We start from the raw sequence: 14,866 nt of genomic DNA on the forward strand, positions 1-14,866 counted from the left end.
ACTAAGGGAAGCAGAGTAGAGCTGGACCATCTCCAACCATAGGTGAGGGGAGGAGCTGTGAAGAGCCAATGGTGCTAGCCCATGCCAAGGAGAGAAGGTGCCTCTCAGAGCAGAGCTGACTGCCACTGACTCCTCTTCCTCACACCAGCCAGGCAGCAGGCCACAGCTCCTGTCACTATCAGGAGCCAGAGCAGGCCCTCCTGTCTCTTCTGATGGGGAGGGAACATGCTGCTCCGAGCTGAGCTCTGGCTGCCACTACTAACAAGGGAGCTGTTTCCTGCTGCCTGACCCCAGGAGAGGGGGAGTTAGTAATGGCAGCCAGAGCTCGACTCTTAGCAGTGCCTTCCCTTACCACGACGGCCTGGCAGCAGCAGCTGCTGCCACCCACATCCTCCTGCCACCCCTGGCTGGAGGCAGCCCACCCTGCCTCCCTTACTGTCCTGCTGGAGTTGTCCACAACCCCCCACAAGCCTTTCTGGGAAGCAGACAGAAGACCTGCATGAGGACTTCATTATGTCATCCAACAGGAAATACTAAATCCACAAGTTTGGACAGCCAAAGAACAGTTTTAAGAAAAAAGGGGGGACTCTTAGCTTAATGGAACTCATCATCAGACATATAGGAATCTTCAATCATGGTTTTTTCTCTAATACGTCACTAAAGAACAAGGTAAAAACCTCAGTCCGACGATGATACTGAGATAAAGAATATAAAGCTGTAAATTTAGCACTAATCTCTGTTGCTATATGTTCTCCTTCAGTCATTAATTCCTTGATAGCTTCATTCTCAAAAAAATCTGCCCGGCTATCAGCTACAGCCACTAACATATTTAACAAAATGAATTAAACTAACTTACCTTCTTATCTTCTTTTATTTTATGAGTTTTCTTCTTCATTTTTTTGTCATCCAGCTCTTGATCTGAAGTGATAGCAGGGTTATCAATGCCACCTTTCCAGGTTTCAACAGGTGACAGAAGTGGATCTTCTTCACTTCCACGATGTCTTCCTTTTCTTTTTGTTTTAGATGTTGTAAAAGCCTCATCATCACTTGCATCTGAATGTGTCCTCCTGTAGTAAGATTTTGCTTTGCTAAATAGTGTCTTAGATTTATATTTGTATTTTGATGGCCTTCTTTCCCCATGACTCTTTGATACTCTATCAGAAAATCCATTTTCTTCATCTCCTTGGACATTATTTGTAACAAATGAATTTCGAATTTTAATAATACGATTCTGACTATCATCTGGAACCGCATAGGTATCATCAGTGAAGCCTCTGTGTTTAAAAACAGTATCAATAGGTTCTGCATAATTATCAGACTGGTCAGAATCTTCAGTTGGTGCCAAAGGCATCCGAGAGGATTGTTTCTTTGGATTTTTACTAATGCCAGCTTCAATTGTTTTTAGAAGGTTTGGATCAAGTTTTTTCACATTTGCCTTGGGTACAAGTGGCTTGGGTTTTATAGGAGGAGGTACTTTGTGGTTGCGCTCGTGGTCATGACAGTTCAATGGCGTGCTATGAACAGGATACTCATTTCCTTCCAAGTCTAACCGGTACTTGGAACGATCGCTAGGTGTTGGGAGCAACTGCACATCATCTCCAATTGGACTGTAGGGGGGTGGTGCTTCTGTATCATCTTCTGAATCTGGGTAGTAATTGTACGCAAGAGAATTTCCTCTGGGAGACTGCAGAAAAACATCTTCATTTGTATGTGTTGACTCTCTGGTGCTGTCAGACATATAGGAATTTTCAATCATGTTTTTTTTCTCTAATACGTCACTGAAGAACAAGGTAAAAACCTCAGTCTGACGATGATACTGAGATAAAGAATATAAAGCTGTAAATTTAGCACTAATCTCTGTTGCTATATGTTCTCCTTCAGTCATTAATTCCTTGATAGCTTCATTCTCAAAAAAATCTGCCTGGCTATCAGTTACAGCCACTAACTGGACAGGAATAGTGTCTTGTACTTCTGAAAGAAATGCCCGAAGCATTCCCATGGATGCCTTCCTTTTAGCAGAATAAACGAGTATATATCCATGAACTAGTTCATCTTTCCTTACACCAATTGAAGAATGGTATGATAATATTGTTATCTGGATTCGCCTCCTTTTTTCACCTATAATTTTATCCAGCATTAAAGAGTTACTCTGGCCTGCCTGAGCAGCACTACAAGAGTGAGAGTCAAGGAAAGGTGAAAGAATAAGATCCACGCTAAATGGATCTCCACACATGGCACACATCACAATTCGCAAGTCAGCTTCTGACAGATCTTTAATGGTCGGAACTGGGCTCACAACATCCAAATTGTGTTTAACTGCTTCCAGCACCCCCCTTAGAGCTTGTTTTACTTGAGTCTCATTAAATTTACGTGGATATGTACCAGCAGGCACATCTACAAAAGGACACTGCAACTTATTGGCTAATTGTTGAGCTTGGTGTCTCAGAATAGGTAGGTTTTTGCTAATGCCATCTCTCTGATTAGCTAGTATTAATGTAAATGGAAGACTGGCCATATACTTGTCTCTCCTTATCTGAGAAGCTTCAGTCCTTATTTTTCCAATGCATTCTCCAATAAAATTTAGGGATTCGATAGAATTAAACACACAGAAAAATCCATGTGGTTTAAAGGCAGAGGCCCACAACTGACTTAAAAGATAAGGTGATTTTGCATCAACTGGCCTAAGATCTACTTCATATATTTTTCCATCTAAGGCATATTCATCATCAGTGGATTGTGTCCGAATCTCATTTGCCAACTCTTGTGCAAGACCATCTTTACCCAAAATGAAAAGATTAATTTTATCAATATTGGCACTATCATGGTACAAATTTAAGCGACCATGGTCAAGCTGCAGAAGACTATTGGCAAGTAACTGCTCTACTTTAATGTCCATGCAGTTTTGGCCACTAAGACAAGTTTCTTTAGTGGGGTGATAAACAAATCCTATGTGTTTAAGAAGAAGAGATTCTCTATCAGGTGCAAGTTTCTGTAAAGCTTTGTATCTAGGCTCTTCACTCAGAACTGCATGAATTTCACTCATTTTATCTGAGCTGGGTGTTGCATTAAGATCCAGGTCATAGAACAGTTCCGAATGTTCAAAAAGCATTTCCTGAAACTCCTCTTTGGCTTTTTCAACTAATTCTCTCTGATGCCTGCTATATACTTCTTTACTGTCTGCATCAGTGATATATTTGAAAGCTTCATCCTCCATTACAAAACACATAACTTCTTCCCATGGCTGCCCAGGTGAAATGAACTGAATTTTCTCAAGAGTTTTTTTGAACTTCTCCTTCATTTCAACTCTTCTCTTTTCAGATATAAGATGCTGCACATGGTTTTGATAGACTTTTTCAGCTTCTAATGTACTGAGAAGGTCAAATGGAATCCTCCTATCATTCACTTTGTCTATATGGTCGGTTTCATCCCAGGGTGTTTTTTCTAGCACAACAAAACAAAGTTGGAAGTCTGGCCTTTTCTCCATTAATTTCAGGGCTTCTGACCAATTCATGTGTTCAATTTCATCAAGGTTTGACAGCAAAGTGTTAAAAACCCTTGGTAGTGTATTAATATATTCTTCTCTTCTTTTTCTTATATGTTCCTGTTTTAGCTGCTCTATATGTTTTGAAAATGTGTTTTTGGCCTTCTTTGTTCCTTCCAAATTTATGTACTCCTCATAATCAGGATGATTTTTCAATTTATTACTAACAGTTTTCCAAGTTGCATGATAGTCTCTCACAGTATGCACAAGCTTTTCATATTTATCTGTTGCAGTAACAACAAGTTGTCTCTGTGTCTTATAAGCATCCAGATATGGAATTATTTTAGGTTTACCACGAGTTTTATCCATCATTTGTACCAGTGCAGTAAAACATGTCTCAACATTAATATTGAATCTTGCTGATGTTTCAACCACCACAAGGTTCTTTTTATTTGAAGCAAAGGCCTGAACCTCTCGTAGATAATGATCAACACATTCATCACATTTAGTTGCTGCTATTATTATAGGTTTTTTAGATTTTGAAAGCTGAATATAGAGATTATTCACAAATTTAAGTTGATCATCGAATTTCCTATTACATCCTTGACTAACATCAATGCATAATAAAAAGCCATCTATGTTCAGTTTCCCTTCAGGCATTTGTTTTTGCTCAAAATCTTGCTCCAAGCCTAGCTGATCTGTGCAAATGTACATTAATTTTTCTGCTGACTGCAATTTGGAGGCAGCTGCCCGTTTTATATATGGTTGTAAATTTGTACTCCGATGAGGCAAGAAAGTCTGATCATCAATGAATTCAGTCTGTTCAATTACATGAATCTTGCATTCTATTCCATCCTCACCGCTTTGTGTTACGTCACCCCAGTACAAAAAGTGATCATTATTAACAACTCGTCCTCCAAAGTCAATTGTGCTAAGCACAGAAGTATGCTCAGGGTAATATTCATCTGCTTTTGAACGCACAAACCTATTGCACAAACACGACTTTCCAACTCCACAATTACCTTTGTCTTTTTCAGTTCCAGAAAGCCCAACCACACTAATAGCATAGGATGGAGGACGAGGCTCTTTGTTTTTAGCCATCATAACTTTCTTCTCGTCCTTCTGCACTCATCAAGGTAATTCAATGTGGTTTTCATTCTGAAAAAACTTCTTCAAATTAAAAATTGTATATCCAAGTCTCCAGGATTAATTTTCTGCTTTTCCTGTTTCCCCAATCACCGAGAAGAGTCACATATTCAGGGTTACGTCAATCATTCTCCTGTAAGAGAAAAAAGTAATTTTATTAAATGTGGACTATGGTTTCACTGAACATTTAAGATTCAAAGATCAACAAAAATGAATCAGTTCCAATTTTCACTTAGAAATATATTATAAATGCCCTCTGCAAGTCAGAAAAAGATTTTTAACTACTTTAAATAAAGTATCTGCAGTTCAGACTTCATCATTATATATTTGTTAAAACATTAAAACTTAAACTTGAGCCTGAAATTTTTTTCCAACTATCGTTGTTAAATTAACACATTGTAAGATGAGAGAAATATAAAATTGTGGGTTATTTCCAGGTTATTGTCTCTGTGCACTTGGCAGCACTTCAGGCATAATCAGTTCCATTGTTTCCCTTGTTTGTTTTGGTCCTTCACATACCACAAGCGAACTTTGGGGAGGAGGGGACAAAAACCCTCAATTCTCATCTGGATAATAATAGTACAAAAATACTCCCTGTAGACCTGGTGCAGTACACATGCATTTCGCTACTAACATGCATAGTTCAACTGAAGTTAATGGGACTATTCATGTGAATGAAGTTACTCAGGTGAGTTTGGATCTTATGTTTGTAAATTCCATGTTCTACTAAATGCAGCAGAACTCTCTCTGATATTCCTGAGTATCACTCATACTGCTTTCAAAAAATACCAAGGTTTAGCATTTGTTGTAAACAAAAAAAAAAAAAAAATACAAAAAAATATACATATAATCTCTAAGATTTCAGTAGTTATTCCCAGTTCACAATGATGTTCCTGAAACAACAATATGGCACAAAGACTACCATTAACTTTCAGGTTTCTTAATAGTTAAATGTATTTAACTTAGAAACTAAGGCTTTATGGGAGCACAGAGGAAATGGGGAGTACATTTTGATAGGTAAATCTATTCTAGCTATAATCTGCTTTGATAGACTTCTGGAAAAACAAAAAGGTATCAGATGACATTGAATACTTGGCACAATTACTGCTGAATTAGAATAAGACCGATGGACTCAAAAATAAGACTGTCAATTGCACATACATAAACAGCTAGCTTGCAAAGAAAAAAAGTTTAGGTGATCTATACAGACTGAAATTCCAATTCCATCTCAGTTTCATAATCAGACAAATTATAATTTAGTTTTTATTTTTATTATTTCAAGAAATCCATAAACTACAATGGAAATGAATTACGTGAATCACAGAAAACTTCTTTAGGGCTTGTTTACACAGGATGTTAGTGCACTGCAAACTACTTTGTTGTAAATTTGCACCCTGGTTTGTCACACATTTATGTCTCTTATATAGACAAGCTCTTACTTTCCCTGACCTCAAAAAAGGGGGTTGGCATAATACATTTCCAAAACACATCAAAGTTTAGGTCAAAACTTTTAAAACTGCTATGCAAATATTAAAGTTTATCTACATTTTAAAATCTAAATTAAAACACTGCAAATAAGGCTATGTCTACACTACAGCATGAAATTGATCTTGAGGCATTTAGCTCAATTTTACAATGCGACTGTCTTCACTGTGAATACCATGAGGATCATTTTAAGGAGTGCTGAGGTCAACAATCTTGCATCAACTATCTGATGTGGCATAACATCAAGTTTGAATTTAAAAGGTTGGATTAATGCTAGTGTGTAAACAGCGTTACTTTTAATCGACTTTATGGGCCTCCAGAGATCTGCCACAGATATCACACAATGTCCCACAGATGAACATTGTTTGCTTTCAACTCCTCTGCTCTCCAGGTGTGCAGCAAGTAGGAAAAAGGAAGCCCTGCATTTTGAATTCATTTCTTTATGATCAGCATGGTGATTGCATCTAGCCACAAAAGACAGACCAAGTATGGAGCCATCAGGAAAGCCAGGGTCTCAGTACACCTGGCAGGCTACCCCCTCACCACATGGCGGTTTGGCTGTTGGAATCAGACAGCATCACATCAAACAGCAGGGTGGCATGTCCTGCCCTGTGCAGGGCAAAGGCTTTTTCCCTGCAAAGCATGTACCAGGAAAGGCTGAGAAACTTCTTTTCCGCCCTTCACATTTGCTTGGGGCACCCCACCAGGCACCATGCAGTCAGAGGTCTTAATGCCTCTCCCCACCAACACCATGCGGCTGGCATGCTAGCCCTTGGCCCACCACACCACCCCATGCACCAGCTGTGAAGCAAAGACCATGCTTCCAGACAGCAGCATGTCCTGGTCTGTGAGGGGTGAAGGCTTCTGTGCTTCACATTTTCTGGGGGCTCACCAAGTACCTGGGGGAAGGGGTGCTCCCCTCCCTGCAGAAATTAAAACCAGAAGGGAAATGGGATGGCTCCCCTACCCAGATATATTTTTGGTGGCTGTTGCCGGGGGTAGGAGGGCTTCTCCCACGGCAAAAAATTTTGGGGGCTGGCTGGCCCCTGTAAGGCAACATGAGCCAGGGCAGGGTGTGGGAGGGTGGCTAAAAAGAAACCAGGTGACTGCACCATGTCAACAAGAACCTCAGTTCAGCCCTGCCAACTGAGTTTAGTTGGGGGCCAGCCCCCAACCACACCTATTTTGGGGGCTGGCCCCTCCGCATAGGCATACCGCTCCAGTACTCTCCCTTCCTCAAGTGTGTGGCTTCGGGGAGCCACAGTCTCAGCAGTGGCCTGTTTGCTGCATTTTTACTGGCGGGGAAACTGAGGCAACTGTTGACATGATTCCCTCCCTTTCTGCATGTGAACTCGTTTTAATCCACTGTTATTGTAAACATGTGAGACTAAAAGTTCCCTGCCTTGTGAAAGGTGGTTTTTCACTTGAGGAACACTAAAGTACCTGTTGATATAGAACTGTCAGCTAGAGCACATACACTGTAGCATGTGAGATTGACAGTTCCCTGATGTGCTGACTTGTGAAAGATGTTCTTTAACCAGGGAAAAACTGAGGTACCTATTGACATGGCACAGTCAGCTGTGTGCTCCCAGAGCACTTTCTTTGAAGAGTGTTTCAGTTTCTGAAGCCCATCACCTGTTTAGCTTTATTTCCCTTGGGATTCCCTACTTTCCTTCTCTGTGAAGAATATTAAGTCTTTCCCCAGTCACATGGATCCAGATCATTCCAGTGTTTGGTGTTCTTACAGCAGGAAAACTAGATGAGCAGCCTGTTGACATGGTTCAGTCCCAGTTTTCTTTTCCTGGGGATTCCATACTTTTTCTTCTTTCCTTCCAAAAAATGGCCATCTGCTTTCAATGCAAGGGGAATGATGGTGACTGCTGTCAAGACACAGGTGGTTAAAAGGTATGTACTGCGGACCACTCAATTTCTCTCATCGGGGAAAGAGACTTCTGAAAAATGGCCAGTTGTTTTCAACGACGGGGGGGGGGGGGGGGGGGGCGGGAAATGCAGTCTGAGAAGATGACATCACACACCCACAACCATTTGCAGGGCATTTTTCCCCCCAACAGAGCACCAGCAAAAAAAAAAAAACACAAAAACAAAAAAAAAACAGAATGTAACCTGGTGAGGGATCTGAGGGATAGATTACCATAATACACTGCTGCAACAGTCAAAACTTTGGCGATTTAGTGGGGACGCACTAAGTCGACTTTGTGGAGCTGCAATTTTATCAAAACCCAGTGCTGAAGTTGACGTCAATAAATTTGACTTTATTTCATAGTGTAGACATAGCATAAGATTTTATTATACATAGACTAAACTTAAATGTCAAATAGTCAAGCCTTTTTTTCCATGGCCTTGCAAAACAAATGTAAAGTTCTTTTGAAATTTTACATTTGACATCTACATCAGTAAAAACTAAAACAGCTTCAAATTATCTTGCTAATCATAATTTAACAGCTGTCAAACTACAAGGTTATCTTCACTATGCTGTTCTTACAAAAATCTAATGCTTCATCAAAACCAAGGAATTTAAACTTAATTTGATTTCTACATCATAGGGAGCATTCTGGTCACAAGAGAAACTATTATCACGTGTTTTATCAAGCTTAATATTATTTGCAAACAGTATTTTTCAGAAAAATGTTCAAAGAGACTAAAACAATGTGGCTATGTCTACACTAGCGCCCCCCCTCCCCGAAAATGGATGCTAATGAGACACTTTGGGATATGCTGCGCCTCATTAGCATAATGACGGCTCATCTACACAGGGTCCTTTTTGAAAAATCCCTTTATTCCTATTCCAATTAGCATATCCCGAAGTGTCTCATTAGCTTCCCGTTTTCGAGAAGGGGGTAGTGTAGACATAGCCTGTAAGATATTGTAAGTTCTCTCTTCCTAGCATATTCCCCCCTGCTCTTACAACCCAGAGAATGCAAGGCTTAAAAAAAAACAGCTCACAGCAAATACAACATTCATATTACTTTGGTTAATAACGGATTTATTTTTAAAATAAAGCACATTATTGTGCCACCATTCACAAAATGACAATTACATGCTGAGCCAAAATTTTCACTATGAACTAATTTCTGATCATCACTGTGAAGTAAAGATTTGCTGGGGACTGAAAGCTGAAACAAAATCTGGGCCAAGAAGATGTGATTCATTGATTTATTTCACAAGAGCACCAACTGGAAATCCAGTTAGTTGAAAAAAAATAGTCAACAGTGATTTCAGGTACTGTATCTACAAATGTAACATTTTATTGCCACATTGTCCTTTTTTATTTTTAAAAACTATTTCCCCTGTGGCTGTATGCAAGATGGCATAAGCAAGACAAAATGAATGACTATAGCAAAGACCAATAACAGAAAAATGCTAAGATTTTAGTTTTAATGAACTTGTGGTTACTCATAACTCTATCAAATACCTATTCAGACGTAACGGATTTTTACTTTAATCGGTCCTCCCTTTAATATATAAATTGCACACCAAGTAATCCCTGCTGGTCTCCTCATATGAACTGTATTCAGATAACAGTTTCAACTTTCAAGTTGTACAATTGAGTGGAAAATAAGGAAGTTATCCTAAAAGACTAACTGCCAAAAAAAAAACAAAACAGAAAGAATTAAGGGCCATTACAAATAGGAATAATCAAATGAAATTAGGAAAGGTAGTTTTTCTAAGCAGCAGTGAAAAATTTTCCTTATAGGTGTACTTAAGACTGATCAAAATCTTTTCATGGAAAGTGGCAGAAGTTGAGACAGACAGACAAAGAAATAAGAAGTCATAAAGAGGGTTGGTCAAGAACACAAACTAAGTGATCCAGTAGGGTTTCTTCCACCATAATTTGGGTGGGTGGGTGTAAAAAAAAAAAATCAAACTAGAACACACACAAATAGACAACAAAATGCCTTTCAAATAAATACACGAGAAAGTAATAAACCTGTTCAAGAAAGCTTTTAGAGCCTAGCAAAAGCGATATCAATTGCACGACAAAGAGAGAAGTGCATTCCAAGGCCAAGGCAGCAGTACAATGTAAAACAAGGACTCTGAAAAAACCATTGGGGGACTGAGAAGGCACAAGAACTCCAGCATCTCACAGACATTAACGATACAAGAGGTTTCTTCAATGCTACCAAAGCTGTTTATGGAACCAAGAAATCATGAAATCAGTCCCCTGAAACAAAAGGATGGTACCCAACTCTTGAAAGACATTGAACTGCCCCTCCACCATGGCCCTAGAATCCCTTGACCAAATCCCTCAGCACTCACCTAGAGGCAATCTTGCAACACTTCCTACCCGACTGAGGACCCAGCTGCCATCAGAGCAATAAACTGCAACAAGGCAACTGGACTAGACAGAATCTCCACCAAAGTCTTCAAAGAAGGTGGGCTAGAGCTCCACAAACAGCTCCACTTCCTGCTTCTCAAGATATGGGATAGGGAGCAGATGCCACAAGATTTCAGAGACACACTGACTGTCAGTCTTTTCAAGAAGGGCAACGAGTCGTACTATGGAAACTATCACGGCACGTCCCTCCTGGCAACAGCAGGGAAAATGTGAGCTCAAATCCTTGCAAACCAACTCCCGCCACTCTCAGAAGAAATTCTCACAGAATCCCAGTCTAGCTTCCAAGCATTCAGAGGATCAGTGGACCTGATCCTTCACTGCCTGGGAACTGCAAGAAAAACGTCATGAATACAATCAAGCTTCATATATGAGTTTCATCGAAGCACTCGACTCAGTCAATCATAGCGACCTGTGGACCACCCTCTCAAAGATCGGTTACCCCAAAAAAAATTCATTAGCATCTTGAAGCTGTTTCATGACATGACTGCCACGGTACTGAGCAACAACAGATCCCAAAGCGACCACCTTGAAGTCAAAACGGCAGTCGAGCAAGGCGGTGTCATTGCCCCATTTCTGTTCTGCATCTTCATAGCCATGACCCTTTGCCTCATTGATGGCAAACTTCCCGATGATGTGAAAACTGTCCATAGAATGAACAGAAAGCTTTTCAATCTCAGGAAACTGAAGGCTAAAAGCAAGTCCTCCACAGCCTCAATCATGGAACTCCAGTACACAGATGACAATATGGTTGCTGCTCTCTCTCACACAGCTCTTCAGACCATCTTAAATGCCTTCACTGAAGCATACGAGAGTCTCGGCCTCATACTGAACTAAGGTGCTCCACCAACCTTCATCAATGGGACAACTTCATGTACCTTCTATTTAAGTCAACGGAGAACTGCTGGAAAATGTGAAGCACTTCCCATACCTTAGAAGTCATCTTTCTGCGAAAGTTGACACTGATGCAGAAATTCAGCATCAGAGCCATGCAAGCCCTCCTTTCACCCACCTGATACAAAGGGTCTTCAAGAACCAGGACATCTATACCAAGACAAAGCTCCTTGTATACCATGCAGTCATTGTTCCAACATTACTATATGCATGTGAAACCTGAACAACATACAAGCATCATTTGAAGGTGCTTGAACAAGATCATCAACACTGCCTCAGGAGAATCCTAAATATCTCTTGGGAGGATACATGCATGAACACTAGTTTCCTGGGAAAGCTGAACATGACCGGCGTTGAAGCCATTATCACTAATCAACAACTTCGTTGGCCTTATCACACGTTTCAGATATCTAATCAGTGCCTCCCAAAACGGATTCTGTTTTCTGAATTGAAGGAAGGAGAGAGGAGCATTGGGAACAAAAGGAAGCGATATATGGACATCCTGAAGGCACACATGAAAAAGTGTAGCATCGGTGTTGACACCTGGGAAAACCTTGCCCAAGTCCATCCCCAGTGGAGTATGGTAATCTGGGAGGGGGTGGTGCAAACTGAAAGGTCCCGCCGCAGAGCAAAACAGGAGAGGCGGAAAAGAAGAAAAGAGCATAAAAAACTGCCCCGTGCCCCTCCAACAGTTACTAACACCTGCTTCTTCTCTGATAAGATCTGCACCTCCAGAATTGGGCTGATGTACCATCATCAATGGACTCATAAATAAGAGGGTGACATGAAGACATCCTACTTGTTATTGAATGACCATCAAGAGGGAAGAGACTATTATATTGTTCTCTGAAGACAACAAGATTTTTGTCTTATTTCATCAGTATAACTCTACCTCTAAATGTTCCATGTTTACTATGTTTGTAAATTTACAAATATGCATCATGACATAAGAAATGTGCATCACTGTAAGGAATTCACGACAAAGGTATGTGCTCAGAAGTCATGTTCTATTCCACATAAAATAAGTACCCTGAAGATCTGATTAAAAGATGAAATTCTATGAACTTTCACTAGAGCTTTTGATTCCTAATGGGTAGGAGGAGGAGAAGTATAAAATCTACCAACTTCCATGACTGTGGGCTTAATACAGAATCACACAGTTTCTATCTTTGGGTACTTAAAAGAGCAGCTTCCTGAATTAAACATATTGGAAAAAAACCACATGACATCATTGCAAAGACTTCCTTTGAATGTCCTATGTCTTTCCATAGGATTTTAAATGGGCTATACAATTTCAGAACATAGATCTAATAGTTATACTTATGACATAGTTATAAAAACATAACTCAGGTAGTGATCAGTGTCTATTCACTTCTTACTTTTCCAGAACATTATGAAAAATCAGAAGTCCAAATTTACCTTGATAGAAGCAAGGTACTAAGCAAAAATGATGGTTAACTTGCAGAGATTTCCGTGCAGAGATGTCACACATTTAAACAATCTCCTTCAGTAAGTCCTGCCTTGAGCAATCTGAAAATGAAAACAGGATCCATTAATCATGTCTGAGTTATAAGAAACCCCAAAGTTGGTTAAGGTACAAAAAATTCTATTTTATTCATCAAAAAGATTAACTTTAGTTTAAGCCAACATAAATACGCAAAGGCTACATCTACCCTAAGAGAAATCTTCAAAATGGCCATTTCGAAGATTACTAATGAAGCGCTGAAATGCACATTCAGCACCTCATTAGCATGCCGCTGGCCACGGCTCTTCGAAATTGCCACGTTTCACTCCCGCAGGGCTCGTCCAGACAGGAAGTCCTTTTCAGCGGATAGGAATAAGGGAATTTCTAAGTTCCCAGGGTCCTTTGGAAAAGGACCCCCCCCCACCATCTGGACGAGCGAAATGCAGCAATTTTGAAGAGCTGTGGCCGGCAGCATGCTAATGAGGTGCTGAATATGCATTTCAGCGCTTCATTAGTAATCTTCGAAATGGCCATTTGCATGGCCATTTCAAAGTTTTGTGCTAGTGTAGACACGGCCATAATTTCATAGGCAAAATCTAAGTCTTGCCTCTTCTATGTGGTAGATCAACATAGCCCCAATCGATCCATTGGCCATTAAATTTATCACAGCTACTGTAGGAAGAGCAGCCGCGCCCCCGGCACCCACACCACCACCCTTAACGCATGTAAGATGCTGCGGTAGGCATGATGATTTCAGTTACACTATTTCCGTAGAAGTACATTGATGGTGAAGGTAAATGTAGACAAGGCCAAAGTCAGAACTCCATCTTTAATTCTCTGCAAAAACCCTCACCACCGCCACCCACAACATACAGTTAAGACACACATTTAGGTCAAGATTTTCTATGTCACTTGTGGTTTTGACAACCCAACTTCTCACTCTGAGTCCTGATTTTCTGCGACTGTGGAGATGATCAGTCTTTTCTTAAGATCAGGCCAGTTAATAGCATCTCATCCTGAACATCCAAAAACTGAGATACCCAAAATCACTAGACTGATTTTACTTTTGTAGTTTGAGTCCTGAACATTAAAGTATAACATAGGTGAATTGCATTTTTGCACATATTTCTTACAAGTATTTCTAAGATATATCTTTTCAAAATACAGTTACATATTAAAAGTTATTGGGTATGTTTGTAATTAAGAAGTTTCAGTGGATTATAACAATTGAACCAGAAAAATAAAAGCATTGCTACAGCTCAACATAAAAGTTTGGGTAGTTGGTGTTTTTTTGTTGTTTTGTTGTTTTGTTTTGTTTTTTTAAATTTCGCCTTCACCAGAAATTGAGTTTATATGAAAGGATGCTGTACTGAAGAAAGAAGAGTTTTATAGTTATTTCCTTTGAAGAAGTTAAACAAAGGCTTATTGTTTTCCTGTCTCTGGTGGGGTTTATTGATTTAATGTTTAGGTTTTTAGGGGGTGGAGGGGTTGGAACTACAATGAAACCTTGAGTCTTGGGAAACAGTCTCTAGATTTTAGTGTTTAAGGCTGATTATGAACTATATTGAGTATGCACCCATCAGAGGCACTCAATAACCAGTACTGATTTCACCACTTTCAGACATCTCAGGTTGTTCTAGGATGCTTTTTTACCAAGAGTTACTCTTAGGGATTACTTGTGACCATCTTTCAAAATTGAGTGGGTAGACTGGGTCCACTGCCTAGTGGATAAGTGTGCTCACCACTTCAAAATCAACATTCAGGCATATTGGCAAAGCTGTTCAGGAATGCTTGTACTGTTTCTGACCACATTTTAGTTTTAAGTGTCCAAAAATGTCAATTGAGCACCTTTAATAAGCATTAATGTCACCATTAGAAATTCACACTGAATAATTTATAAAATGTGATTAAAATGTGTAAATAACTTTCATATATTATTCTAATGGGCTAAAAACACACACTAATTCAAGGAAGAAAACATTCAGAAAAAATTCCAGGAACTAAGGGCAAGATGGGAATAACTAACAAGAATAAATACAGG

The 14,866-nt window shown here is 39.8% G+C and overlaps 1 protein-coding gene across 3 annotated transcripts in view; it reads right to left on the reverse strand.

Moving 5' to 3' along the window:
• The window catches only part of ARHGAP5 (Rho GTPase activating protein 5), a 77,265-nt gene that overhangs the window by 58,100 nt on the left and 4,299 nt on the right, over nucleotides 1-14,866 (reverse strand). For all 3 annotated transcript variants that reach the window (XM_074996870.1, XM_074996868.1, XM_074996869.1), the window contains exons 2-3: nucleotides 12,780-12,890; nucleotides 857-4,760 (exon numbers count right to left, since the gene is read on the reverse strand). In XM_074996870.1, coding sequence (XP_074852971.1) covers nucleotides 857-4,585 — 3,729 coding nt within the window. In that variant the 5' untranslated portion in view covers nucleotides 4,586-4,760; nucleotides 12,780-12,890. The remainder of the gene's footprint in view (nucleotides 1-856; nucleotides 4,761-12,779; nucleotides 12,891-14,866) is intronic.

This window comes from Carettochelys insculpta, chromosome 6, assembly GCF_033958435.1.
Source record: "Carettochelys insculpta isolate YL-2023 chromosome 6, ASM3395843v1, whole genome shotgun sequence".
Taxonomy (NCBI): Eukaryota; Metazoa; Chordata; order Testudines; family Carettochelyidae; genus Carettochelys; species Carettochelys insculpta.